Source organism: Crocodylus siamensis, chromosome 2, assembly GCF_052110815.1.
Source record: "Crocodylus siamensis isolate JL-2025a chromosome 2, ASM5211081v1, whole genome shotgun sequence".
In the NCBI taxonomy this organism is placed as follows: Eukaryota; Metazoa; Chordata; order Crocodylia; family Crocodylidae; genus Crocodylus; species Crocodylus siamensis.
Window position 1 is genome coordinate 121,028,382 of NC_143396.1, and position 23,310 is coordinate 121,051,691.

Below are 23,310 nucleotides of genomic sequence, written 5' to 3' on the forward strand. Positions count from 1 at the left end.
TCAATGTTGTCCACATCCCTCCTGAAGTGTGGCGCCCAGAACTGGACGCAGTACTCTAGCTGCGGTCCGACCAGTGTTGCGTAGAGGGGGAGGATCACCTCCTTGGCCCTACTAGAGATGCACCTGTGGATGCACAACAAGGTCCGGTTAGCCCTGCCAACTGTGACCTCGCATTGTTGGCTCATGTTCATTTTGGAATCAATAATGACTCCAAGATCCCTTTCAGATATTGTCTGATTTCTGCATCCAATAGGAAACCTGGGTAAGATACACAAATGGCCTTAAAAACATGCTCAGAACCAACATGTTTGAAATGACAAAACCTACTGAAAATTATTAAAGTGGTAAAAATAATGTAAATTCAAGATTTTGTTCCAGGAATAACCATGAACTATGCTCTTTAAACTAAACAAGCTAAGGAGGGTGAAAGATCAGCAAAAAAATGTGAAACCACCCTAAAATTAGATTCCCTTGCAGCATGACACATTATAGCGACAGTTCTTTTCTGAAACAAGATGCATTATTTCAGAACAATGGAATGGTAGTATTTTTTACCTTGCAACAACAAAAACAAAAATTTGGAATTGCCGACTTTGGCGTTTTACCTAGGAGATATACTCTAGATCTAAATTCCAAGTGCTAAGAGTATTAAAGTTATAGACAGTAAAATGTCCCTAGTACAAACCAAAGGACAGCCTCAGGTAAAGGTTCCAGATAAAGGTTAGAAGGTTCACTCCTAAGTAAGATGAAAATGATGTAAAAAGATTTCAGACATGTGATAGCTCTGATAAGTATGTCTTTATCAGACAGAATTTTATTTTAGCACAGGACAATAGAGAGATGAGGAAGATATTAACTATTGTGTATTTTTATAAAGACTCAAGCCAGTCTAACAGGTGGCCCATACCTTGTTGATATATGTTCTGCTGTTTTTGATGGCATAAAAACAAGCACCTCAAGAGGCTACTAGAACTTTACAATGTACTGAAAGCTGCAAAATAAGAAAATGTCAAATATTGGCAAAACCCATTTTCCAGTAAACAGGATTTAAACACAAAACAAAAACCTCATTATGCCTAGCCTTTCCCCCTCCTAGAATCCTGCTTGTGATGACTTGGTACTCCTTTTAAAATATCCTAGAACTGTCATATTGCCTGCTTTCTACCCAGTTTTTTTTTTTTTTTTTTTTACCTTTTCTCTTACATTTTTCCTATGTATTTTTTGTAATCTCTATTTGATCCAAATATTGCCTCTTTTCCAGTCCCCTACATTTTCCTGTTATTCCTCTACTTTCTCCAGAGAGGCATTTCTACATGCTGCTTGGGATGAGGATCAGAGCTGCTGGCAGCTCTCAGGCTATACTATGTTGTATGCATAAAGGACCAAAGCTTGTGCCAAAGAACAGCTGCATGAACCTATGGGTTAGCATGTGTAAATGGCTCCTGCGGCTTGCTGCATAAGTGATGCCTCCCCTACTCAGAGCTTCCGTTTTCATTGCTCCTTTCCTCTGCTGCCTTCCTCTCTTGACTAGTTTAAGACCACCCCTCCTCTGATAAACTCTGGGTGTTGTTTTTTTTTTGTGTGCGCAAATATTATATAAAACTTTATCTCCAACACTCTGCCAAGTGGCATTTGTGGTTCACTTGGCATATCAAAGCACACTAAAAGCCCATTACACAGTTTGCACCGTGTATCCATACCCGTACCCCTACCCATTGCCCTCCTCAGAGGGTTTGCCCCTGAAAAAGTCAATGCCAGACCCCTCTTCACCAGATGTGGTCTGTCATTTCTTTCCCATCATCCTCTTCTATCTTCTTGTAGTACCAGTACATTTCACTTAATGTCATTTTAATACTGTCCACAACTGTGAGGTCTGAGTGCATTTATGAGCAGGTCCCTGGCTTTCCACAGTGCATACCTGAAGCAGGATATGAACTGGTTGAAGCGAGCTGTCAGGGTCCCTTGATGTCTGGTCAGGTGCCTGTAGAGAACTGCCTTCCTGGTCAGATCTCTGAAACCTGTCACCACCAGGAGGAGCGCATGGATTTTCTTCCACACCTCTCTAGTGTATGGGTAGTCCCAGAAGAGGTGGTCAGTTGCTTCTGCCTGCCAGCAGCAGGTCTGTCTTGGGCAGTTTGATGGACCTCTCTGCCCTGCGCTATTTTTCCATGCCCACACAGGGAGTGCCCAGTGGGCTGCCCACCAGTTCAGGTCTCTGTGCTCCTTCTGCACGTCCCTGTGGAAGTTTTGCTCCCACACAGCCTGGCAGACATCACCAGGTAGTAAGTCTACGGGCAATATGGTGCCTCTTACCCTTACCACCTCCTGTATCTTACAGTGGTTCACCAGGGTTGCTAGGGTAGCTTTGTGTAGCTTGTATTTATCTCGAAAGTGCTTGGTGTGGGTACACCATTTTCTCCCTCATGCCCTCATTTGTTTTTTCTTTCCTGGGATTGTGTAACACTAGAAGCCACTGACAGCTGTGCATTTTGGGTCTTGCGTCATGAAGTGCCACTAGGGAGACTCATGTCTACAGGGCAGTCGAAGTAGACTGATGTCACTACCACACTGTGCATAGCCCAAACACCCACACTGTTCCTTGTAATTTCCTAGTATGAAGAGACCTGTCAAATAATGCCAACCTATATTACCCAATGTAATCAAATCTATGGCACAGAAAAAAGCTATGAATGTCACTGGTTTTATTTCTGTCAATAGTTTTTGCTGATATTTTGGGAATGTACTTCTATTTTTAAAAAAAGTCTTTATCCTTCTGCTTGCAAGTAACACTTTATAAATCAATGCGTTAGTGTCTTGTTTCCTCTGCAGTCAGAAACAATGAAAGAACAATGCACAAAGGTGTGACCTTCATGTACATTAATGGAGAAAGAATTTCTAAGACCAGGATTGATCCCTTATAAGTGTAACTCTTTATATTACTCTATCTGGTACAAAAATCTATGGCCCAAGCCACAGAAATATTATTTATTTGATTTACAGGCTGCCCTTCCCTAAAAGGGCTAAAAGTAGCTTACAAAGACTATATATAAAATATATATTCATAGAAAAAAGGAGAAAAATGTATGCGATTTGAAGAGAAACCAGAGTATTACTAAAATAAGAGGGTACAATAAAACAAACTTCCCCAAGCCCCACTAAAGGCAATTCATCCACCTTTCACATCTTCCTGCCCAACTCTACCTTGATTCCCAACTTACTTCATAAAAGAAAACAAAATCCCCCATCCTGCCCATACTCCCTCCCATCCCTATCTACTCTCATTCCCCAGCCTCCCCTACTCCCAAGCCATACCTCACTTCGTGAGCAGGCTCTGGGTGTTCTCAAAACTGCTCCCCCTCAAAAGAAACATATTATTCAATTAGAACAGGTAATAAAAAAACCCCACCCTGTCCCTACCGAACGGCACCTTGAACATCATCTTTTGGCAGCATACATCCCAGGCCAGCCTGTAGCCCCTCTCAAAGCCTACAGGCTGGGTAGGTCATCCCTTTACAACTCAGCTGAAAATTACTCCATAAACTTTTACACTGCCAGCCTACAATGAAAAAGCACATTATGCAATCTGTAAACTTAGTCACAAAAAAAAAGAATGATTTATGGATTCGGAATTCTGAAACAACAAATCAAAAGATTTTATTGGAATTCCTCAGAGATATGCTCACAAAACTTGGTGCCAAATTCTTGCTATAGGATTAATTTTGTATATAAAGGCAGTTAGTTACATGGAATATGCAAACTTATATAATGGACTGTGTAATTATAGAATATATATTCATGTGTTATATGCTATATGTTTATACAAGTTCCATGAAAAAATTAGCAAGCTGAAAAGTAACAGCTTAACACAGTGTAACTTCAACATTTTGACTTGAATTTAATTATATGAGCTGACAAATTATGCATCAGTGTTTTACTGGAAGTTTAATCCTTTTAATGTGCTTTTCCACTGTTATGTAGAGGAAGCGGAGGCCAACCATTTAAATGTCACCAATAATACAGACTTTCATAGCTTTTTAACAATAAAAGAAGTCAAACAAATATAGCGGATTTCTAAAATATTTTATTTGGTCTTTTTTGTAACCTACTTTATAAAACTGTAATATACAAAAATTGTCAGAAATAAATCTAAGTGTGAAACAAAGCAAGGTTTGTTTAATACATTTTTTTTCCAGAAAGCTTTATCTACAGGCTCAGGAGCAGTAAACATTCAGCCTATTAAAAACAACCTTCGTTGTTGCACTCTTATTATGACGCAAATGTATGACACAAATGTATTGTTGACACAAATGTATTGTTTTTGACACAAATGTATTGTTTTTGAGTTCTTCATTACAGTTTATGGTTAAGATAAAATATCCAGTGCCTACTTAAAAAAAATCCTTTCACAAAATACAATCAGCTTGGTTACTCATCTTCAGAGAAGCGGATGTGCTGAGTTGACTGTTGTGCCTTTTCTAGTCTCAATCTTTCAGCTTTGGCAATCAACTGCAAACAAAAAAAAATATTACAGTAAACTAAGAAAACTGATTCCAACAATGGGTTTATGTCCCAGTCATGGTCAAACTATTAATTAATTTACTAAAAAGCACAGAGAAGACAAGTATTTAAACAACTAAACTAACTTGTAGGTTCTCAATCTCATGATTTCTGTAACCCAGCAGCAGCCCTGATCTGCATTTCTTTAAGCAGTGCACCAGAGCAGTGCATCCAGAACAGCATAGAATTTCCCTTCAATCTCTGTACCTATTAGTCTTCTTCCATCTTCTTGTCCCCACAAAAGTGCAGGCATACAGGAAGGAAGACAGATTTTCAAAAAACCCCAAAGACTTAAAACACAACACTCCAATAATTTTTAAAAGACTAATTTTTTTTTAAAAGAAGAGGTTTTTTTTAGCGATAAAGCATTCAGACTTGTAATAGCTAAAATACATAAGGATCAGAATGAAAGACAGGAATACCATGTCATTTGTTAGAGTCAGTTAATGAACATACTAAAAGCTGAAATCCAAAATGGGGACCATCTGCTAGGCTGGGAAAATAACACAATATTGTACTACTGATGACACAATCCTACTGACAACCCATCCATGTGATTCAGAGGAATGACTAGGAATCCTGAATTCAAACACCAGCTGTACACTGACCCTTTTCTGTTCTTGTTTCCTCCTTGGTAAAACACGGATAATTCCCATTTTACTGAGGTTCTGTGAATCGGTTCATGCTTGTAAAGCATTTAAAATAATGCATGTTAAATTGTGATATTATTGATATAATTTCTCTTCCCCCCTTCAGTGTGACATGTTGATGGTTTAGAAATAAGCAGGAGTTTTAGCATTTATAGTGGTAGAGACACCACTGCAGATTAGCGCTGATATGAAATATAGCTTATGATGGTGCAGCTCCCTCAAAGGAACCCACTGACGGCATGTCTCTATTTAAAAACTGCACTGGTACGACTTATAGGAATGTAATGGAAAAACAGCCTTGTAATGCAAAGGTGACTATGTGGCTATATTGCTTGAACCAATGTGATTACATTACTATCATTACACCAGTGCAAATTTATCTAAGGGGGGGGTGTAAACTGGAGTGAACAAAATCAATACTTATATTCTTTAAAAGAAGAACAAAGTACCAGGTAAATAAGGCAGTTACTCTTCTCCAAAACAGGGTGACAGAACATACTGGGTGCATCTACATGTGCAATTAATGTGCATGAATAAACTGCAGAACAATCTGCTCTGCAGCAAACTACTTGTGGGTGCAGCATCTATACATGTGCCCAGGATAGCAGGAAAACTGAGCTGGGGAGGAGAAGTTTAAGCAAGGGATGCTCCTGCCCTACTCTGCACCCCTGTAGCAGTCAAGGGGAGCTCCAGGCTCCAACTGTAGTTGCTCAGGTGTCAGCCCCAGACTGGCAGGATGTATGGGGATCAGCCCTGGGTTCCGGCAGTGTCCGCTGGGGTTGGGTAGAAGATGGGGAGCAGCCCTGGGCTGGTGGGGGGTTAGGCCTAGGCAGCAGGGGGCTGCATCAGGTGGTAGAAGAGCTGGCTGGGCCATGTGGCTAGGCAGCAAGCAGGAGTGTGACTTTCCCCTACCTGGGCTGACAGAGCAATTTAAACCTGGGTCAGTGTCTGCATGTGTGCTGGTATAAATAACTGCAGTAAGATAGTACTTGTATTTACAAATACTACCCTGCTGCAGAGTTTATTTATTTCCTGTGGCCTAATAGCCTTGCATATGTGGATGTGAGAAGTTTACTGAGGAACTAATTAGTCTACTCTACAGCAAATGTCTCATGTAGACACACTCAGCATGTCATCCTCAGATTATTTTCATAGAGCTGGAAGGGTTCTTGAGAGATCATCTCCCAATGCAGGATCAACTATAGTTAAGCCATTCTTGATGAATGTTTATTTCACCTGTTCTTAAAAATCTTAATACTTTTTCCCCCAATCTGAACATGGGAGAGAAAGGAAACTAATAAGTATCTTTTAGAGTCCCCCCCACAACTAATTTAAAAGTGTCCATAGTGTGATATGCATTTATTTAAATAAACTAGAATGGAGATACCACATTCTCCACAGGAATCTGTTCCACTACTTAACTATTATTACATTTAGAAAATTATTCCTAATGTTTAAACTAAATCTCCTTTGCTGCAGCATAAATCTATTTCTTCTCATCCTATCTCCAAGGGAGATGGAGATCAGTTTGCAATCTTTTTGACAGCAGCCTTTTACATAATTTGAATGTTATCATGTCTGCCTTAGTCCTCTCTTCCCTAAACTAAATTAGCCCAATTCACTCTATCTTGCCTCTTGAATCATGCTCTCAAGACCTCCCATTCTTTAGACCTTTCAGGACTCTTTATAGGTGGTTCTTATTTTTATTGACATTTGGTACCCAAAACTGCATCCAGTTCTCTACTTGAGGCCTTATCAGTGCTGAGTACAATAGCAGGATTATTTCATTTGTCATATACATGTCAATTCCATTTATATATCTTAGAAAGATGTATGGATTTGCTTATGATGTTGTTGACTCCTGTTCAATTATGAACCACTATAGCCCCCATATTCCAGCAAGTCTAATGCTCTTAAAGTAAATCTTAGACCTTTCTAGAAAGGATCCATCTCTCTCTATACCATTTTTAATATCACTTACCTGAAGAGTTAGCAGGTGCCACGCAACCTGCAAATGGGAGCAACTAAGATCATTTGGAACCCAATGAGAGCAATAATTTGGTTGTATGCTTGCAGAAAAGAAAAACATCATGATGGCAAAGTCTTAAGAAAAGCTGGAGGGGGGGGGCGAGAAAATGTGGACAACTATTTCTACCATGTCAGGAGTAGAGATCCTGGTTTTTATATGTATATAAAACTCATCTATTGAACACTATGTTTTACTGATATATTTACAATTTTAAAGCAATTTGGAAGCCTACCAGTGCCTCAATCATTATAATAAAATAAATTCTAAATACTTATAAATGTTAGTGCTTGACTTTGGAAAAAAAGAGCTCCCTTGGCCCTCTTCATTCACCACTCAACCACCCACGTGTGTCCAGCTGTGGCTGTCCCCACACTGCTTTGTGGTGTTGAGCAGCCCTGATATGCTAGTGCCTTGCCCATGTTCATGCCGGTCCAAGCCACAATCCCCGCAAGCTCTGTTGGTGTTCCTTGCTCCCAGCCCACAGTCTCCTGCACTCAGGCCCCAGCCCCCAAGTATGTGAAGGGGGTGGAGGAGGATGTTGGGAAGTGGGGGGGTGTTGGCACAGGGCTGCAGCCTGGCTGGATCAGCTCCAGGCTGAAGCTGTGTCTTTGCCCCAGCGGACGGGACCCAACACAGGAGGGGTGCTGCGTCATCGCCATGGCTGCCAAGGTGAGGCATGGCAGCAAAGAGTTTTGCCCCTGCTGTTGCTGGGCTGGCAGAGGGTGCCTCATCTTGGTGGCAATGGCATGGTGGTCCCTCACCCCTGTGTCCTGCCCCCTCCTCCCCTCCCACTATCACACGCACGCACCTAGTACTCTCTGCCCCGTGTCCCACTCCCCCCAGCCCCAAGCAGCCCCTTGCAGGTTGCAGCCCTGCCAGCCTGCAAGGAAATAACTGTTGCAGGGGTGCAGAGCAGAGCAGGAGTATCCCTGGCCTAAACTGCTCCATGATTTTGTCTTTTAAAAGGGGAAAATCCACATTTTTCCATGGCATATGGAAAACCTGGATCCCTGGTCATGAAGTGCACTGAATTTCAGGCTCACACAAATAAAAATGTTGATTTGAGAGCACTTATAAAAGCTGACCTTTAACTGCAAGGGTATCTCAATCTTAACTTTAAGCTGAGCTGCTGCTTTGTCATAATGTCTAGTTTCTGGTGTTAATATGAGCAGCACTGATGCAAGCACACTAACATGAATGCTAGCCATCACTTAAAATAACAAATATCAATCTGTAAGCCATACTGATGTAGCTTGGAAACACAGATTGAATGTACCCCCTTCTAATATGAAGTAGAATACGTATACTTATGTACCTCTAAAGAAAAATATCTAATAATTTAGCTAATCATCTTGTAGGTCACAATGAAATACGATTTAAAATTCCTTTAGAAGTGATATTGATTATAGAGCTGTTAATTTGTTGTCTTCAACTGTGCATTTTTGATTCATGAAAGATTTTACTGCAATCATTTTCTTGCCCCCCCACCAAACCGTTGTCTTCAAAGAAAGAAAAATAACTAACTCTGAAGGATCTCTGACATGAATGCTGGACAATTAAAATGAATATTAATGACTGAATAAAAAATAATATTTTTCAAAGTGCAGTTGAACCGAAGACCATCGCCAAAATGCAGGGAAAGGGTTAAAATGTTATTTGACTTCAGTTAAGCATTCCTTTCCTGATGGTTTGCTTAAAATTGTTAGCATTTAAATAGTCCTGACTAGGCTTTGAAGTTAACACCTCCTCATGTTGTAAGGTGATGGGAGAGGGCGAGGAGTAGGAGTTCACACCTTTGCTGCTGCTATTGTTAGGCAGAACTGAAACAGTTTGTTTGCAAGCCTATAAAGGTTACACATTACAAGCTACTTTACATCAGTTTGCACAGCAAATACTGTATTGAGTATCCAGCCCCTTCCCCCTAGAAGTCCATGGAAGATGATCTTTGGGCAAAAATATGAAACTTCTGATTTAAGCAAAAATAATGACACAATGGAAAATGGCAACAGAAAAACACAAGGCTCTGCAGATATGAAATCTGTTCAATTTAAGCCTTGATGCTCCCATCAATACATAATGGTTTAAAAAACCAACAGAAATATTTGTGTTCTTGTTTTTTTCCTAAGGAGATGACACCCATCCTTTCTATATACTGTATTTTTCTGAAAAGTCATATACCTAACTCTAAAAAGACTCCACTAGTACTTTATCTCAGCAGGAGCTAAGAAAGAACATTTAGCCACCAGGAATAATATATATAAAATATGCTTTGAACAGGGTTTTAACTCGCGGAAAGAAATTACCAGGCAGGCATATGAAATTTTCTCTCATTTACATGGGCAACTACAACACTAATTATTATTTTTAATGTATATTGCCATTGTTCCTAGAAAATGTAATAAGAATTATTATTTAGGGCTGCAATCTCGACTACAAACCATCAAAAAATACCCGAAACTCACTACCTCACTAAACTCTGAAATTATTTGTGACTAATTAAGATGACCAGCTGATTCCTAAGTTTTACAAGTTAAAACAGTATTAAGAAAAGGGTCTATGCCAAACCAACTAGAGTTGAAGGAAAGGCCCTTTTTTATCAAAAAGTTTATATAACATTGTTCTCAGCTATACAGTAGGTCCAATAAAAGATATCACCAAGAACCACCAAAAACTCCAAAGCAACTGCAAAGGTTTAATTTGCCATGCCTGGTCATCATAGTCATAAGATGTGATGTGAGACTGGAGCCAAGTGCTTGAAAGCAGAGGTAATCAGCCATTGACCCACAGCCAGATCTGACCTGGAGCTGCAGCATCTAGCCTATGATGTTCCCCAAGGGTCTGAAAATTTGGCAGTGGGGCATTAATTGCTGATTCCCTGCTGCCAAATTTCCAAACCCAAAGGGATCCCTGTGGGTTGGATGACATGGCTTTTTGAGCTGGATCTGGATGGGCCAGTGTGCTGGGTCTGTGTGCCCAGACTAACCTACATTCAGACCAACATTCAGATCCATGTACAATATCCAGGCCACAAAACTGGCCCAGCACCACTGATCTGGACCACAAAGCCAGGTAGGCTGAGCACCACTGGTCCAAAAAGATTCTACATGCACCAGGGAAACTTTTGTTGGGGCACAAACTGAGGGAAACAGCCAGCAGGTGCCTTCTAAGGACTTCTGTACAAACTCTGACTGGGGCCCCTGAATGTTTCAGAGGTGTTTAGGGTGTCACAGTTGCTCATACACCAAATAATCTCAAACAGCCTTTAAGATTTGCCTAATTACACTAGGCCACTCTGACATTGAAAGGGTTCAAGAGGCAACTTAAAGCCACTTTTGCCTTTTAACAACTAGAACAGGGAACATTTTTCATTAATATTCATCACAAGATTTAAAAAATAAAGACTTTTTTTTTCAATCTTTCAATTTTTTTTCACTCTTTCTACCCATCACCATAAGGGCTTTGAGTTTAGATTCTTATACAATTACATGACTCAATGAATGGAGGCTTTAAGAAAAGCTGGACATTGAGAACTTGTTAAAATCCTCCCTAGCTTTCTCCTGTGAGCACGTGGCCAAGGGCAAGCGAAATTCAGGGGTATCTGAAACACAAGCCTCCGGGCATGGACCTGCATGTAGGATGCCTGCCAAATAATTTGGAAGTACCTGAACCCTACTACTTGTCCGTAGTAGGGCTACATATGATTTTTGAACGATTCAACGGATTTGGCTAATTTGACCTGGAACATGAAAAAATTTCCAAAATGTATAAACAAACAAACAAAATTAACTAAAATAGGAGTTGGTAGCTATTGTGCTCTTGTTTAGCACATTTTAAAACACTTGAAATGCTATTCAGGCATCACATTATTGCATTAAATGGAAATCTGCCTTACATTTTGGAACCAGAGATCAGAATTCCCCAGCTACGTCCAAAGGCAGCTGACAATAGGAGGATTGCTTCAGATCCTTGGTATCTAGGTGGGTAAGTAATTCATTTTTTATGGGTTGGTCGATATAAGGAGGGTCAGGAAAGTAAAGAGGAACTAAATTCAAGGCATTAAGTTAAGGCACGTAAATTAAAGCAAGTTAAACTTAGATGCCCTCGTTCAAAAGAAGTTTTTTTGGTTGTTTGCTGGTAATTTAATCAAAGTGAACTATTTTGGTTCTGAATGAGTTCCTCCATACAGGGTTTTAAAGCACTTGAATACATAGGTAACTCCATGCCCTTACATGGTTTGTCCTATCTTTTCTGAATGTTCCTGTTTAGACAAGCCCTATATTTCACAATGGCAACCAAGAACAACCAAGCATACTTGCTGCTAGCATGCAACTGTAAAAAAACTACTAAGACAAAGTTTGGAAAAATCTTCCCTTCTGTCCATGTTCACGAACAGAACTACATTCTAACCTTTGGTATTCAGAAATAAACACATCCAGACACTATATGATAAGCAAAAAAAAAAAAAAAAAAATTACCTTCTCAGTGCCCCGTTTCTTTTCTCGAGGTTGGTTAAGTTTAGCCTGTCTGTCCACTAAGATCTTCTGCCAGTACCTCTGTTCGTGATCACCTTGATGCACAAATTCATGATAATACATTAATATAATCACACTATATAAAAGATTCAACTTATTACTGATGATGGCCATATATATCTGTTTAAACACATGTGAACAGTGTGCAAAATTTCTGTGGCTGAAACTAGACTCCTCAGTTCTTAACAAAGATAAAACTTATTATTATTATGACAATAATAATGCCCAGTCCTTAAAAGTTGGATAAGGCCAGAATCAAGCTTCCTATATATCTTCAGTGAGTTGTGTGGCCAAGTTAGCTAGACACCCCAGCTATGATATTCTTTAGTTGAAAATTTTATAAGCTTCCCAAACAAATGAGTGTATGTGTTGCTTATGTCCAAAATGCAATTTGGAAAATAGTCAAATTAAGACAATTTTTTCACAAAAAAACAATTGCAGGCATTTCTCTTTATTCTTGTTTATTAGCCTGGCAAATTGTTTTCTACTACAAACTGAATTTGTTGGAGAACTTTTTAAAAAGAACCATCCTAAAAATTTCTGAGCCAGTCTTCTGTAAACATTTTTTGCAAATATTGTAAGTGTGTACGTATATATATATTAAAAAAACCTCTTACCAGTAAGGACTTCAAGTTTCCAAGTGTTTTTAATCTGAACTTCTTTATATGCTTTCATTACAACCTGTGCATCTTCAGGTGTTTTAAAACGAACATGGCATTCTGTGTCTCCTTCCAGCATGTCCACATAAGCAACATTAGCTATCATTGCCAGAACATCCTAGGGTGCAAAAGTGAAGGTAGAAAAATAAGACAGATCAAAAATAAAAAGGATTTATTTTTTGAGAAATCAAGCTACAAACAGCTGTAGTATGGGAAACATTATCAAAGCTCAGCTTGCAAGTAGTAAAAACATAAATTATATTTAAAAACTGTATCTGGTACACTCAGTTTATGACTAATATGTAATGATTTTTATAAGAAAATGCATTCTATTTACAGAGTTGTGCCCCTCAAGAACAACCTAGATTAAATCTATTAATCTCCCAATCCTTCCAGCCTCACAATTGCTAGTCCTTGTTGACTACATTTGTTGCAGAACAGTAAGTCCACAATGGACCACTAGTGATTCGCTGTGCAAGGAGCTATTGTAACCCTAAAAACTTAATGTACTAACTAACACATGCTGCACATACCAGTTTGAGTAAAATGGCAAGGTTCTTTGAGTAGATGTGATATCTTTCATTAGACCAACTGAGTGTTGGAAAAACTCAAAGAAACTTACCTGCCTATGTGCTTAGACCAACACGGCTACAACCAAAAGCCCAGTTTGAGTAAAATATACTCACTTCCATTCTTAAAATTCTCTGTAAGTTTAGGACTGTAGATGATATGTAAAAACTGAACAATGGGTAATAGAATGTGCGGTGCACTACTAGAGATACTGGGGATCACTCCCTTTTGTATGACCTGATTTGGCCTGAAAATTGACAGCAGCAGCTCAAGAAGAAAGTCACACACACCCTTTTAATAAAAATTCTACCTGCTATACCTGCTGTGAGGGAAATTAACCAGAAGCATGCATTCCCAGTCAATGTCATTCACAGCAGGTACCACAAGCAAGATGTTTTTATGCAGCAATTACACACTACTTTTAACCCCCCAGGATACCAGGGAGAATCTTAAAACCCCACAACACTCCATTTGGCAAAATCATGTGTGGTCCAAACAAAACTATTTCCTTACTAACTGTTGAATCTGACATAATATTTCCATAGAAAATTATGCAGGTTACCAAAATTTACCTTTAGTAATCAACTACAGTATTATTTGAGCTCTGAAAAGTGCCTGTTCTCAGGAATAGGACAAGAGAAAGTTTCAGTATGAAAAACTGAAATGTGAAAGTAATAATATTACATTTAGCCTATATTGTAGTGCCAGAGTGGTGTTGTAGCCATGATAGTCCAGAAAATATATGTGAGGCAAGGATTTTTGTGGGTGCTAGATTTTATTGTACCAACTGCATGGTTGGGAAAGATTTACAAGCTTCCAAATGCAAACAAGAATTGCACTGCAATCGAAAGCTTGTTTAAGTCTATTCCAACCATGCAGTTGGTTCACTAAGCAATAACACCCTCCCCCGCAAATTCTTTACCTCTCATTTAATACAGGTGTACAAAGCCAGCAAAGGATATTCTGCACAGATCTGCCCAGTATCTACCATGCATACAAGACTACAAAGACAGAAAGCTGACCAGCAATACCTAGCTTTTCTATAAATCCCTAAAATACACAAGATCTTATTGCATTCTGCTTGAACATTTTATGAAATATCAGGCCAGCCTTGCTTATTCTGGAGTCAGAGACATAAACTCTACAGTTAAAATTGGAAGTGACTTGCTAATTTTAGTCTCCATTCTAATTTTCACAAGTACTTCTTTTTCCCTGAAATTCTTCACACTTGGTCCCAGACCAGAGATTTTTTTTTTTAACACTTGATGCAAATCAGACAGATAATTAGATTTACATACCTGAAAATACCAGTTCAGCCTAAGACAGTTTGATTTTGTCTATGCAAAGGCTAAACTTTGTTAGTCCTTTGACTGCGTTACTTGTAACACAAACTCATGGCACAATAGATGTGCAGTGCAGACAAACTTTGAACAGCCCCTCAGATATTACAGTGATGAGTAGGTGGGGGAGGATGTCAGACATTCTCTCATTAATGTCTCCTCTGCCCAGATACTGCTTATAAATACCTAACCAGAGAAAGCTGATTTGGTTGAAACTATATCACTGCTTTGTTTTCAGCAAGAGATATGGGCTCTGATCTTACAAAGATTTATGCACATGCCTGATTTTACACACTTGCGAGTAGCCATAGTGATTTCAATTGCACTGCTCACTATGTTGTAAAACTTCAGTTACATTAATCTTTGCAAAATCAGACTTTTTTTCTGGAATAATTGATAGTGTTTTTTTTCTCCAGAACACTCTAGAACTGGATAAATTACTTTCATGTTAATTTGTCAGAAAAGCAGTTTCAGAAGGAATTAAACTATTTAATTATTCATTTAATCCAAAGCATAAAAGGACAATTTTGGAAAGTCCATACAAATAGTGACATTTTTCAAACTGAAGTGTTACTAATTTTAATTTCTAAATAATATTCCTTTAAGAAAATTCCATCCCAATTAAAAAAAAAAAAAAGTAAAAAACCCAGAAAACAAAACGTGATTGAACATCCTACAAAGCAAATTTTTTTCAGTTGTTTGGTTACTAAACCCATAAATAAATTATTTAAATGGCTCTAATAATTAAACAATAAAATAATGTTTTCCAGTAAAAGAAAACAATTCCAGCAATTAAACCTTTCAATATGATGAAAAAGTACAGAGCAAGGCCATATAAATATACAAAACCCATGTACATTATAAGAATCACTTTGCACTAAAACAATATATTATCAGGGCCAGGGTTTCTGAAAAGGATGTTGCTTCAGAGTTAAACTATGGTCATCTGCAGCATGTGGCTATCAAGATACTGCATTTCCACAGTCTCAGAAATACGTATTATTTTCTTAACGAAAAATGTAAAAAATGTTTCAGGCTATATATGATAAAAAGAAGGTTGACATTTAGCACCTCATAACACAGCAAAATTATATTGAGTTTTAGGAACCAGAACCAAATATCCAAAGCTGATAAGTAAAAGTTGAAACAAGCTTAGTTTATTAAAAGGAACACAACCTTTTGGAACAAAAATGGTATGTTTATCACTGCAATTGAGATGCACATTTTGTGATATTTTATGATTTTCTCAGAACACTTTCTGGCTCCAAATTCCTTTTTAGGGAATAAACTCAATTAAATTAAACTCCATCACCGAAATGAATTATTTGGGCAACAGATTAGCTAAATAAAGATTATAAAGAATCTAATCATAAAATAACAACAGGCCAGGGCCGTAAATAGTGCTTTTAACAGGCTTTTATTCATACCTACATTGCAAGGATGGTAGACAAGATTTTGGAGATAGAGGAGAATATTATCTCCCACCCTGTCCCTCCCCAGTACATTCCTTTACATTATTGTCATGGTAAACTTGACTTCTCTGGAAGTCTTCTTTCCTATACCAAAAGACTTAATGACTTTTTGTTGTCAAATAGTTTCCCTCTACCTGGTTCTGCTTTCATGAAAGCTGCCATTAATGGTTACTATTCAGAAATTTGTATACAGCTAACTGACAAACAAAAAAAAATCAGTTTGACTTGTTTAAATGGGATTCCTGTATTCAAACATTTTCAGGGCAGGAAAGGATAAGAGCTCCCCTGAGGTCACAAAGGCATTACCTTGATGTGTTTCCTGCCTGGCAGGGGCTCAGTGCTAATGATCTTCACAATTACTCCACTCACAAACTGTGGTCCCATTGTACTAGCCTTTGCAGGGGGGCCAGACCCTTCACTGGTGGCTGTTAATTTGAAGAGGAAAAGAGCATAATGAAATCTCTCATTTATCAATTTGACAAATATGAGAAAAAAACCCACAAAATTATACAAGCAATATAATAAATCTCATGATGATACTAGCAGTGGATGAAACAAGAGATACCAAACGTTGCTGGTACGGACACAGGGGTATAGATTGTAGCTGTGTTGGTCTAAGGACATAGGTAGACAAGGTTGTTTGGTAAGTCTGATATCTTTTATTAGACCAACTCAAATAGTTGGAAAAAAGTCTTTTTTGCTTGTATGGATATACACTTTTTAAAAAACACTGGACTCTACTGGTGGGAGGATGAAAAACCTTGAGAAAGGGTACTTCATACCTTATACTTTGTCTATGTCCCTTCCAATTATGCAGCTGGTCCACTAAAAGATATTACCAACAAAAATCCTTGCCTCAGAAAGAAAACCCATTTCATCAAGTAATGGCACAATGAATGAATACAAAATAAAGGGTTTTACATAAGTCCTTTACAAGCTCAAACACAAGTGTGGGTAGAACATTTAAATTCTTACCCCATCAGCTGCACCAAAACCTCTAGATTGAGCCCAAAGAGCCATGAAACAGATTTTATGTTTCCAGAACAGTTATTCTGAATTATTACCAGAAAAAATGTTTCAACGGATATTACTGTTAGGGTGAAGCATATCCTAATTTATTTTATTAAATTCTTGACATACAACAATGAAGAAAAGCAAGTTAACATTATATTGTCAAGATATATGTTCTTGCTAGTGTGCATATACAAGCAGAGCCTACATGAAGATTACTGCAATGCATTTGTTGGTTTACTTATTGACTTACCATGATATAGTTAGAACTAAACTACAGAAAATGAATTTGAGGATTCAGGAAGAGATCTTGGCTAATTCTTAACCTCAGTTGTTTATTCATTAGGCAAAAATTAAAAACCTATAAACTAGTTAAATTTTACTTTAGTTCAGTTTCTTTTTATAAAACACAGCATCTAGAATAGCAAGGTGTTAGCACTCCTTTTTTAACCTGCCTTTTGTGGTCAGACAAGTGACCAAGATTACAGATCTGTTAAATATATAATTATTTCACAATTCTATTAAAAACGTCAAACTCTAAGAACTTAGTTTAAAATTCTATAATGTGACACGTAAAGAGCTGCCTAATAACCAAATGCATTCACCCTTTTTTGTGTGAAGCTGTTTTTGGGCACAGCTTTCTGTCTCCATCTCTTCAGCAGTCTCAGGTTTGATTTGGGACATTGTTTTCTTTAAAGAGGCCATACTGGCTTTTTGAAGGGCCAAATATTCTTGCTTCAGCTCCAGCCATTCACTCCTATGTAAGAGGATATAGGAATTAAAATATACCAATATATAACTTTATGTATAAAACAATCTAGGAACAATATAAGACAGGATGGTATCTAAACAGACATAAACCAAAGTTTATAGGAGGAATGTGAAGCAGTGAGAATTTAATTCAGCTAGCGATCTTCCTTGCTTGTTCTTTAAAGGGCTCTCTACTTGGCTGCCTGAGGTTTTATGGGTATTTGTCTAAACTTATTTTTGTTCTATGCATTCTTTTCTACCTAAATGTCTCAAGTAAGCTCTACTAGAACACCTTGTGAATAATTAAGAATGACTGTTGAACTAAATATTCTTATTTCAGAAAGTATTTAGAATGCTTTGGTAAATAAGAAATATTCACAATTTGAACTAGTTACAGACCATACACACTAAATCAGAGTTGATTAGTTTACTGAATTAGTTCACTGAACCCTGTCTAGTGTTACTTGATTAAGAATTAGTCATTTCTTCTCCAGGAGAATCACTGATTGAAAACCAACAATTGTTTAACTCACCAAAAACCTACGGAGATAAGAACATTCCTTGCCATTCAAATGCATTAAAGTTAAAAAATAACACCACATGGAAGCAATTTATATATTTACATACATTTAACATGGAGATGTTTCTGCAAACAGCTAGAGCTTTGCTCTACAGAAACACAATGCCTATAGTGCCACTGTGAGAACGACTCATTGTTACCCTAATCTGTGCTATCAAACAAGCTGATAGGGGATTTTTTTTACAGAGGAGGATATCTTGTGGTAATGGTTTTAGCTGTTAACATTGACAACTATATACTTCAAAAAAGCATCCAGACTCAGCCAGGATCATACTCTCTCAGAGAGCAAAGACATTAAAATAACAAAAGAGCCATGTAATGATTCTTTTAAGATAAAAAGGCAACACCACACCATAGTAAGGTATGGTATAAATAGAAGCCTGAGAAGCCAGTAGAGGAAGAGAAGCAAAGGAAGAGAAGCCCATGGGAAAGAGACAGGCAAGTGATCCGGTCTGTGGGTGTGATCATTTAATGGGTTAAGGTTTGGAAAGAATGGTATGCTAGACAGTGTGTGTGTTTGTATATATATATATATATATGTATATATAATAAGCAACTATTTATAAAGAAATATATTTAAAAAAAAGATCACAATACTTACTGTTCTGAAAAATGTCTTTCCATGCAATAATGAAAAGAACTATATTTTTTTTCCCTTCTCTTGATACAGGAGGACATGGTGTGCTAACAAAATGGACAACTGACAGTGTGATTTAAATGAAGTATGGTTTCCCTTCTACTTTAACATGGAGGTGCTTTCTGTGACTTAAAAGAAGTAAGTGCTTCCATGTTTTAGTAGAGGTGAATCCTGTTCTCAGTCCTAGAATATCGATATGGAAAAACATGACATGAACATTGCCTCCATCTTTTTGTCACAGGATTTAAACAAATAGTGTAAGAGGAAAAAGAAGCCTTAGCCTATAAAATGTTCACCATGTAACAAAGTTCTATTAGCTAAATTCCTTATTTTTACAGGGTGATTTGCTCTTCTGTTTATTGAAAAATTATTTTCAATATGGTACTGGTGTTTTAAACAGCCTCCTTTGCTTTAACATGGAGGTACCTGCTGCCTAAAAAAAGTAAGTGCTTCCATGTTTCAGTGGTGGTGGTAGTTCCTAATATCCAAGACCTCCAGCGCTCAGACCAAGGAAAATGTGAAAAAAAATGTAAGAAAATGGTCCAAATTCCAGAAAACATCAGCTTTTGAACTTTTCAAGATTTGAACTTTTCAAATGGTAACAGTAGAAAATACTCTACGCATAAGAATTTCATTTTGTACTTTTACAGTATAACTGTCTTCAGTCTCAGCTTAAAGGACCCCCACAACTTTAATGTGGATGTACTTGCTTTGTTTCTGAAAAAGTAAGTGCTTCCATGTTTTAGTGCTGGTGAATCCTGCTCTCTCAACATTGAAAACATTTCCTTCTCCACAGAATATACATAATTTGTAACACAGTATTTATGCCCGACAAAAACAGAGAATATTCTCATTAAATCCTTCCCACATAAGGTGAGAATGATTTGGATATTACACATAATTCACTAGAGTAAATATACTTCTGGAAGGCATTGGTTTATAGGTATTCAGGGTCACATACACAGCACAAGCTTACACTATAAAGGACCCCCTCTACTTTAACATGGGAGGTACTTGCTGGATGCTTGAAAAAGTAAGTGCTTCCATGTTTTAGTTGTGGTGAATCCTAATAACTCCTACAGAAAATGATAAAATGAGATGCATGTTTATTCTAGTTAAGACATTTTAAATTACTGAGAACATGAACCCAGCAGCAGATAATTTACCTTGCTATATGAGATTAAATGATGCAACATTAAATTTTTAAAATGTAAATTATCTTCTATATTTTCAACTACAGGCTGCTACTGTTGCTAACATGCAACTCTGTTATGTTAACATTGGAATTGCACTTTAGCAATGGTGATGGACTGTAAGGATAGAAACTGGAAGGAACAAAATGTAATTCAGTGTGTTACTGGAGACAGTGAGAGATTTTTAAATGCTGAAAAGATGCATTAAAATTCAAATTAATCTGTAGCTTAATTTTTGGCAATAACGTTGATCAGTGTATTGTTTGCATGTTCCAAAATAAAGTATATCTTTATTAGAAACTAGTGGTATATAGTCATGTAAAAAGAGCAGCAGCTTGATTTTCATGGACATTTTGTGTAAATTTATTTGCCTCATCTGATATTCACAAGGCCCAGAGTGGGAGGGGGATTGGGGTACCAGGGCTCCAAACATGCCATCAAAAACAAGTATTATATTACCAATTCTCCCAAACTTTGGTGAGGATCTACAAATATTCACAGTCTTTATAAATAATCACAATCTATAAGTATGACACTAAAAAACATATTTCTACCAATTCTCCCAAGTTTTGTACCAGCTGAGTCTACAAATACATGAAACATTACAATCTTGACATGGACATATGTAAATTTACAAAGATGTACATTTACAAAGTTAAATAAAATATTCTCTGAACCTTTATCAGCTACAAGCTAGTCAGGACACAGTTAGCCTGCAGGGATAACTGACCCCTGAATTACTCACTTTCCACATGAAAAAGTCTCCTACATATTTGTAGCAATATGGTTGCCTAAAGGGAATAAACTAAAACCTTGAAAGTTAAATATCAGACACTTGAAGGTATGCAAATTCTAAATCTAAATGCTATCTTAGGTATTTCAATGACTTTAAAAGGGAAAAAGAAACATGGACCAAATTCCAATCTTTATTACACTGCTGTAAATCCTATCCCTCCACCTCCATTCTTAGTGGAAGAATACTGTTGTAAATGGAATTTAGTCCTTAGTTTGAATGAAGAAACAGCACTTTAGACACTCTTTCAACAGACAGATGCTGTCTATTTCTATCTAAGACAGTGACTAAACTTCCATTACCTGTGCGGGGAGGGGGGGGGGTGAAGAGAGCATTCCTCTTAAAAGTTCTCCAATACAAATTCCATCTACAACTCACAAAAGCATATATCTTTATCGATATAGATATATCGAGATATATATATCTTTGGTTAGTCTACCTTGCCTTCAACTTAAGGCAGTGACAACACTTATTCAGCAGAAACTCAGCTTGGCAAACAGCACACAGTCCAAACAAAATAGGGTGCAGGCCCTCTGGATGTAGGATAAGCTTCAGTGAGATTTTGGCAGAGTTCATTCTAATAAAAGATGAAGTGCTGAGTTTAGGAAGAAAACTACTTCCCCACACAATACATTATAGACAGAATGGGTTATTACTATATATTTTGGATTGTTCTGCTTGAATTTAATTGTTAAATCATAAAAAAACCCTCTGAAAGCTAATTAAATTAATAACATACTTTGAGAGTACTCTCAGTGGAATTACTTCCTCTCCCATCTTGTGCCTTTCTTTGCGCTTTTTCTTATGCTTCCTCTTAGATTTTGAAAGAGAGGTATCTTTCTTATCAGCAACGTCTTTTTCTTCTTCTGCAGAAACTATTAAATTGAAAAGTTTAAAGAAAGATAATTAGATACAACTTGCACAAGTCATGTTTAAAATGGAACACACTTAAATTAAAATATATCCCTTTATTTACTTTGTAATAAGGAATATGGATGGCCTACAAAATTTGTACCGGCCAGAGAATAAGATCTGGGAAGTACCCAGGACCACTTTTACATTTTTAAATTTTCCATTCCAAGATCACAAGTGTAGGCATATCTTTCTCTTTGTTATTTCAACAGTATGTTTAAAATACAGCAAAGGTGATATTCCACCCAACACACAATTCTACTTTGAACAGACTCCTCCTTGTCACAGACAAAGTGACTCTTATCACTGCCTGATAAAACCCTCAGCTATCAAAGTCCTCAGCAGCTAATTCTGGACCTTCCCCTTACTCTCATTTTTGTTAAGCAAGGATTCTAAAGAAAAGTTATTTTCTCTCATGAGCCCTTTGACCTAAATAAAGTTATCAACACTTTCATAGTACTGAGGTCTGGGTACTACTGGACCCCTAACCACAGATTGCTGTCATCTTTGCATGTGACTACAATATAGGTTTTGATGTCACTTATCGTATCACATTATCATTCTTATCTTCAACAAGAAGCTAGTGTCTCCAGCCCTCTCCTTCTGACCTTAATCCAGTTTATCATTTTGTAGAGAAGGCTGGAAGGACTTTGGTTTATCTACATTCTTATTCTGTACTCATCAGCACAGTGTCTGAGTCAAACTTGCAAAAGAACTTTGGTGTGGTCATGCTCAGCTCTGCTATGCTTAACCTTCAGGCACCCAGCTAGGTGCCTAGTTATCTCTGCTCTGAATGGGGCGGAAATTAGACCTCTAAAAATGGGATTCATGCTGAATAAGGAATCCCTATCCCACTCGAGAGGAAATGCTGAAAAGGGCGGCGTATTTCAAATCCCACTCCTTTTCCAGATTTAGGTGTCTAACTGCAGTAACTGGTCTTCACATTTAGATGCCTAATTGAGGTGGTTAAACTGTAGCTTGCAAGGCTGGCACAGTACTTGTGGTGCTCCCATTTCTCCTGGGGCTGCCAGCTCAGGCGCCAGAGTAGGGGCTGCAGTCATGCTGCTTACCCCAGGACGTGCTCCCCATGGGGAAAGCCGGAGTGGCTCAACGCTAAGGTGGTGGTGGTGGTGGGAGGGGTGGTAACCTCCACTCTCAGTCACTCAGCACCCTCCCGTCCCTCCACCCCCAACTCCTGAACTTCTGTACAGGATCGGATATGGCTCCCAGGGTGAGTAACTCTGGTCATCCCTGGCCTAAGCTATCCCTTTGAATACCGATGACTAGCTAATGCTTTTTTATTTAAGATCTGAGAAAGGGAGGTGGTAGCAGTGTAATGCTAGTGCCCAACTCATTTGTAACTCCTAGTGGTTAGAGCAGTCACCTGGAAAGTGAGTGACATGGATGATAGATTCCAATTTTTCACTCAGTGGGGAAGAAGGGACACACTGGCTTCTAGATATTCATTACATGGTAGACACCATTATGCACCCTTCCTCTTCCTCCTCCTGTGTTTTTTTAATGAAAGTGGCCATAGTTTTCTGCTGAACTTGGTACTGTCAGTGTTAGGCATGGCCACAGAACTTCAGCTTGCTCAAGATCTTAAGACAACCAGGACGCCAGTT

At 38.0% G+C, this 23,310-nt stretch overlaps 1 protein-coding gene across 1 annotated transcript in view; it reads right to left on the minus strand.

Moving 5' to 3' along the window:
* Positions 1-4,063: 4,063 nt before the first annotated feature.
* The window catches only part of LARP7 (La ribonucleoprotein 7, transcriptional regulator), a 33,094-nt gene continuing 13,847 nt past the window's right edge, over positions 4,064-23,310 (minus strand). Inside the window, exons 8-13 of the mRNA XM_090036678.1 lie at positions 21,513-21,648; positions 17,426-17,577; positions 16,116-16,234; positions 12,386-12,545; positions 11,712-11,803; positions 4,064-4,506 (exon numbers count right to left, since the gene is read on the minus strand). Coding sequence (XP_089892804.1) covers positions 4,426-4,506; positions 11,712-11,803; positions 12,386-12,545; positions 16,116-16,234; positions 17,426-17,577; positions 21,513-21,648 — 740 coding nt within the window. The 3' untranslated portion in view covers positions 4,064-4,425. The remainder of the gene's footprint in view (positions 4,507-11,711; positions 11,804-12,385; positions 12,546-16,115; positions 16,235-17,425; positions 17,578-21,512; positions 21,649-23,310) is intronic.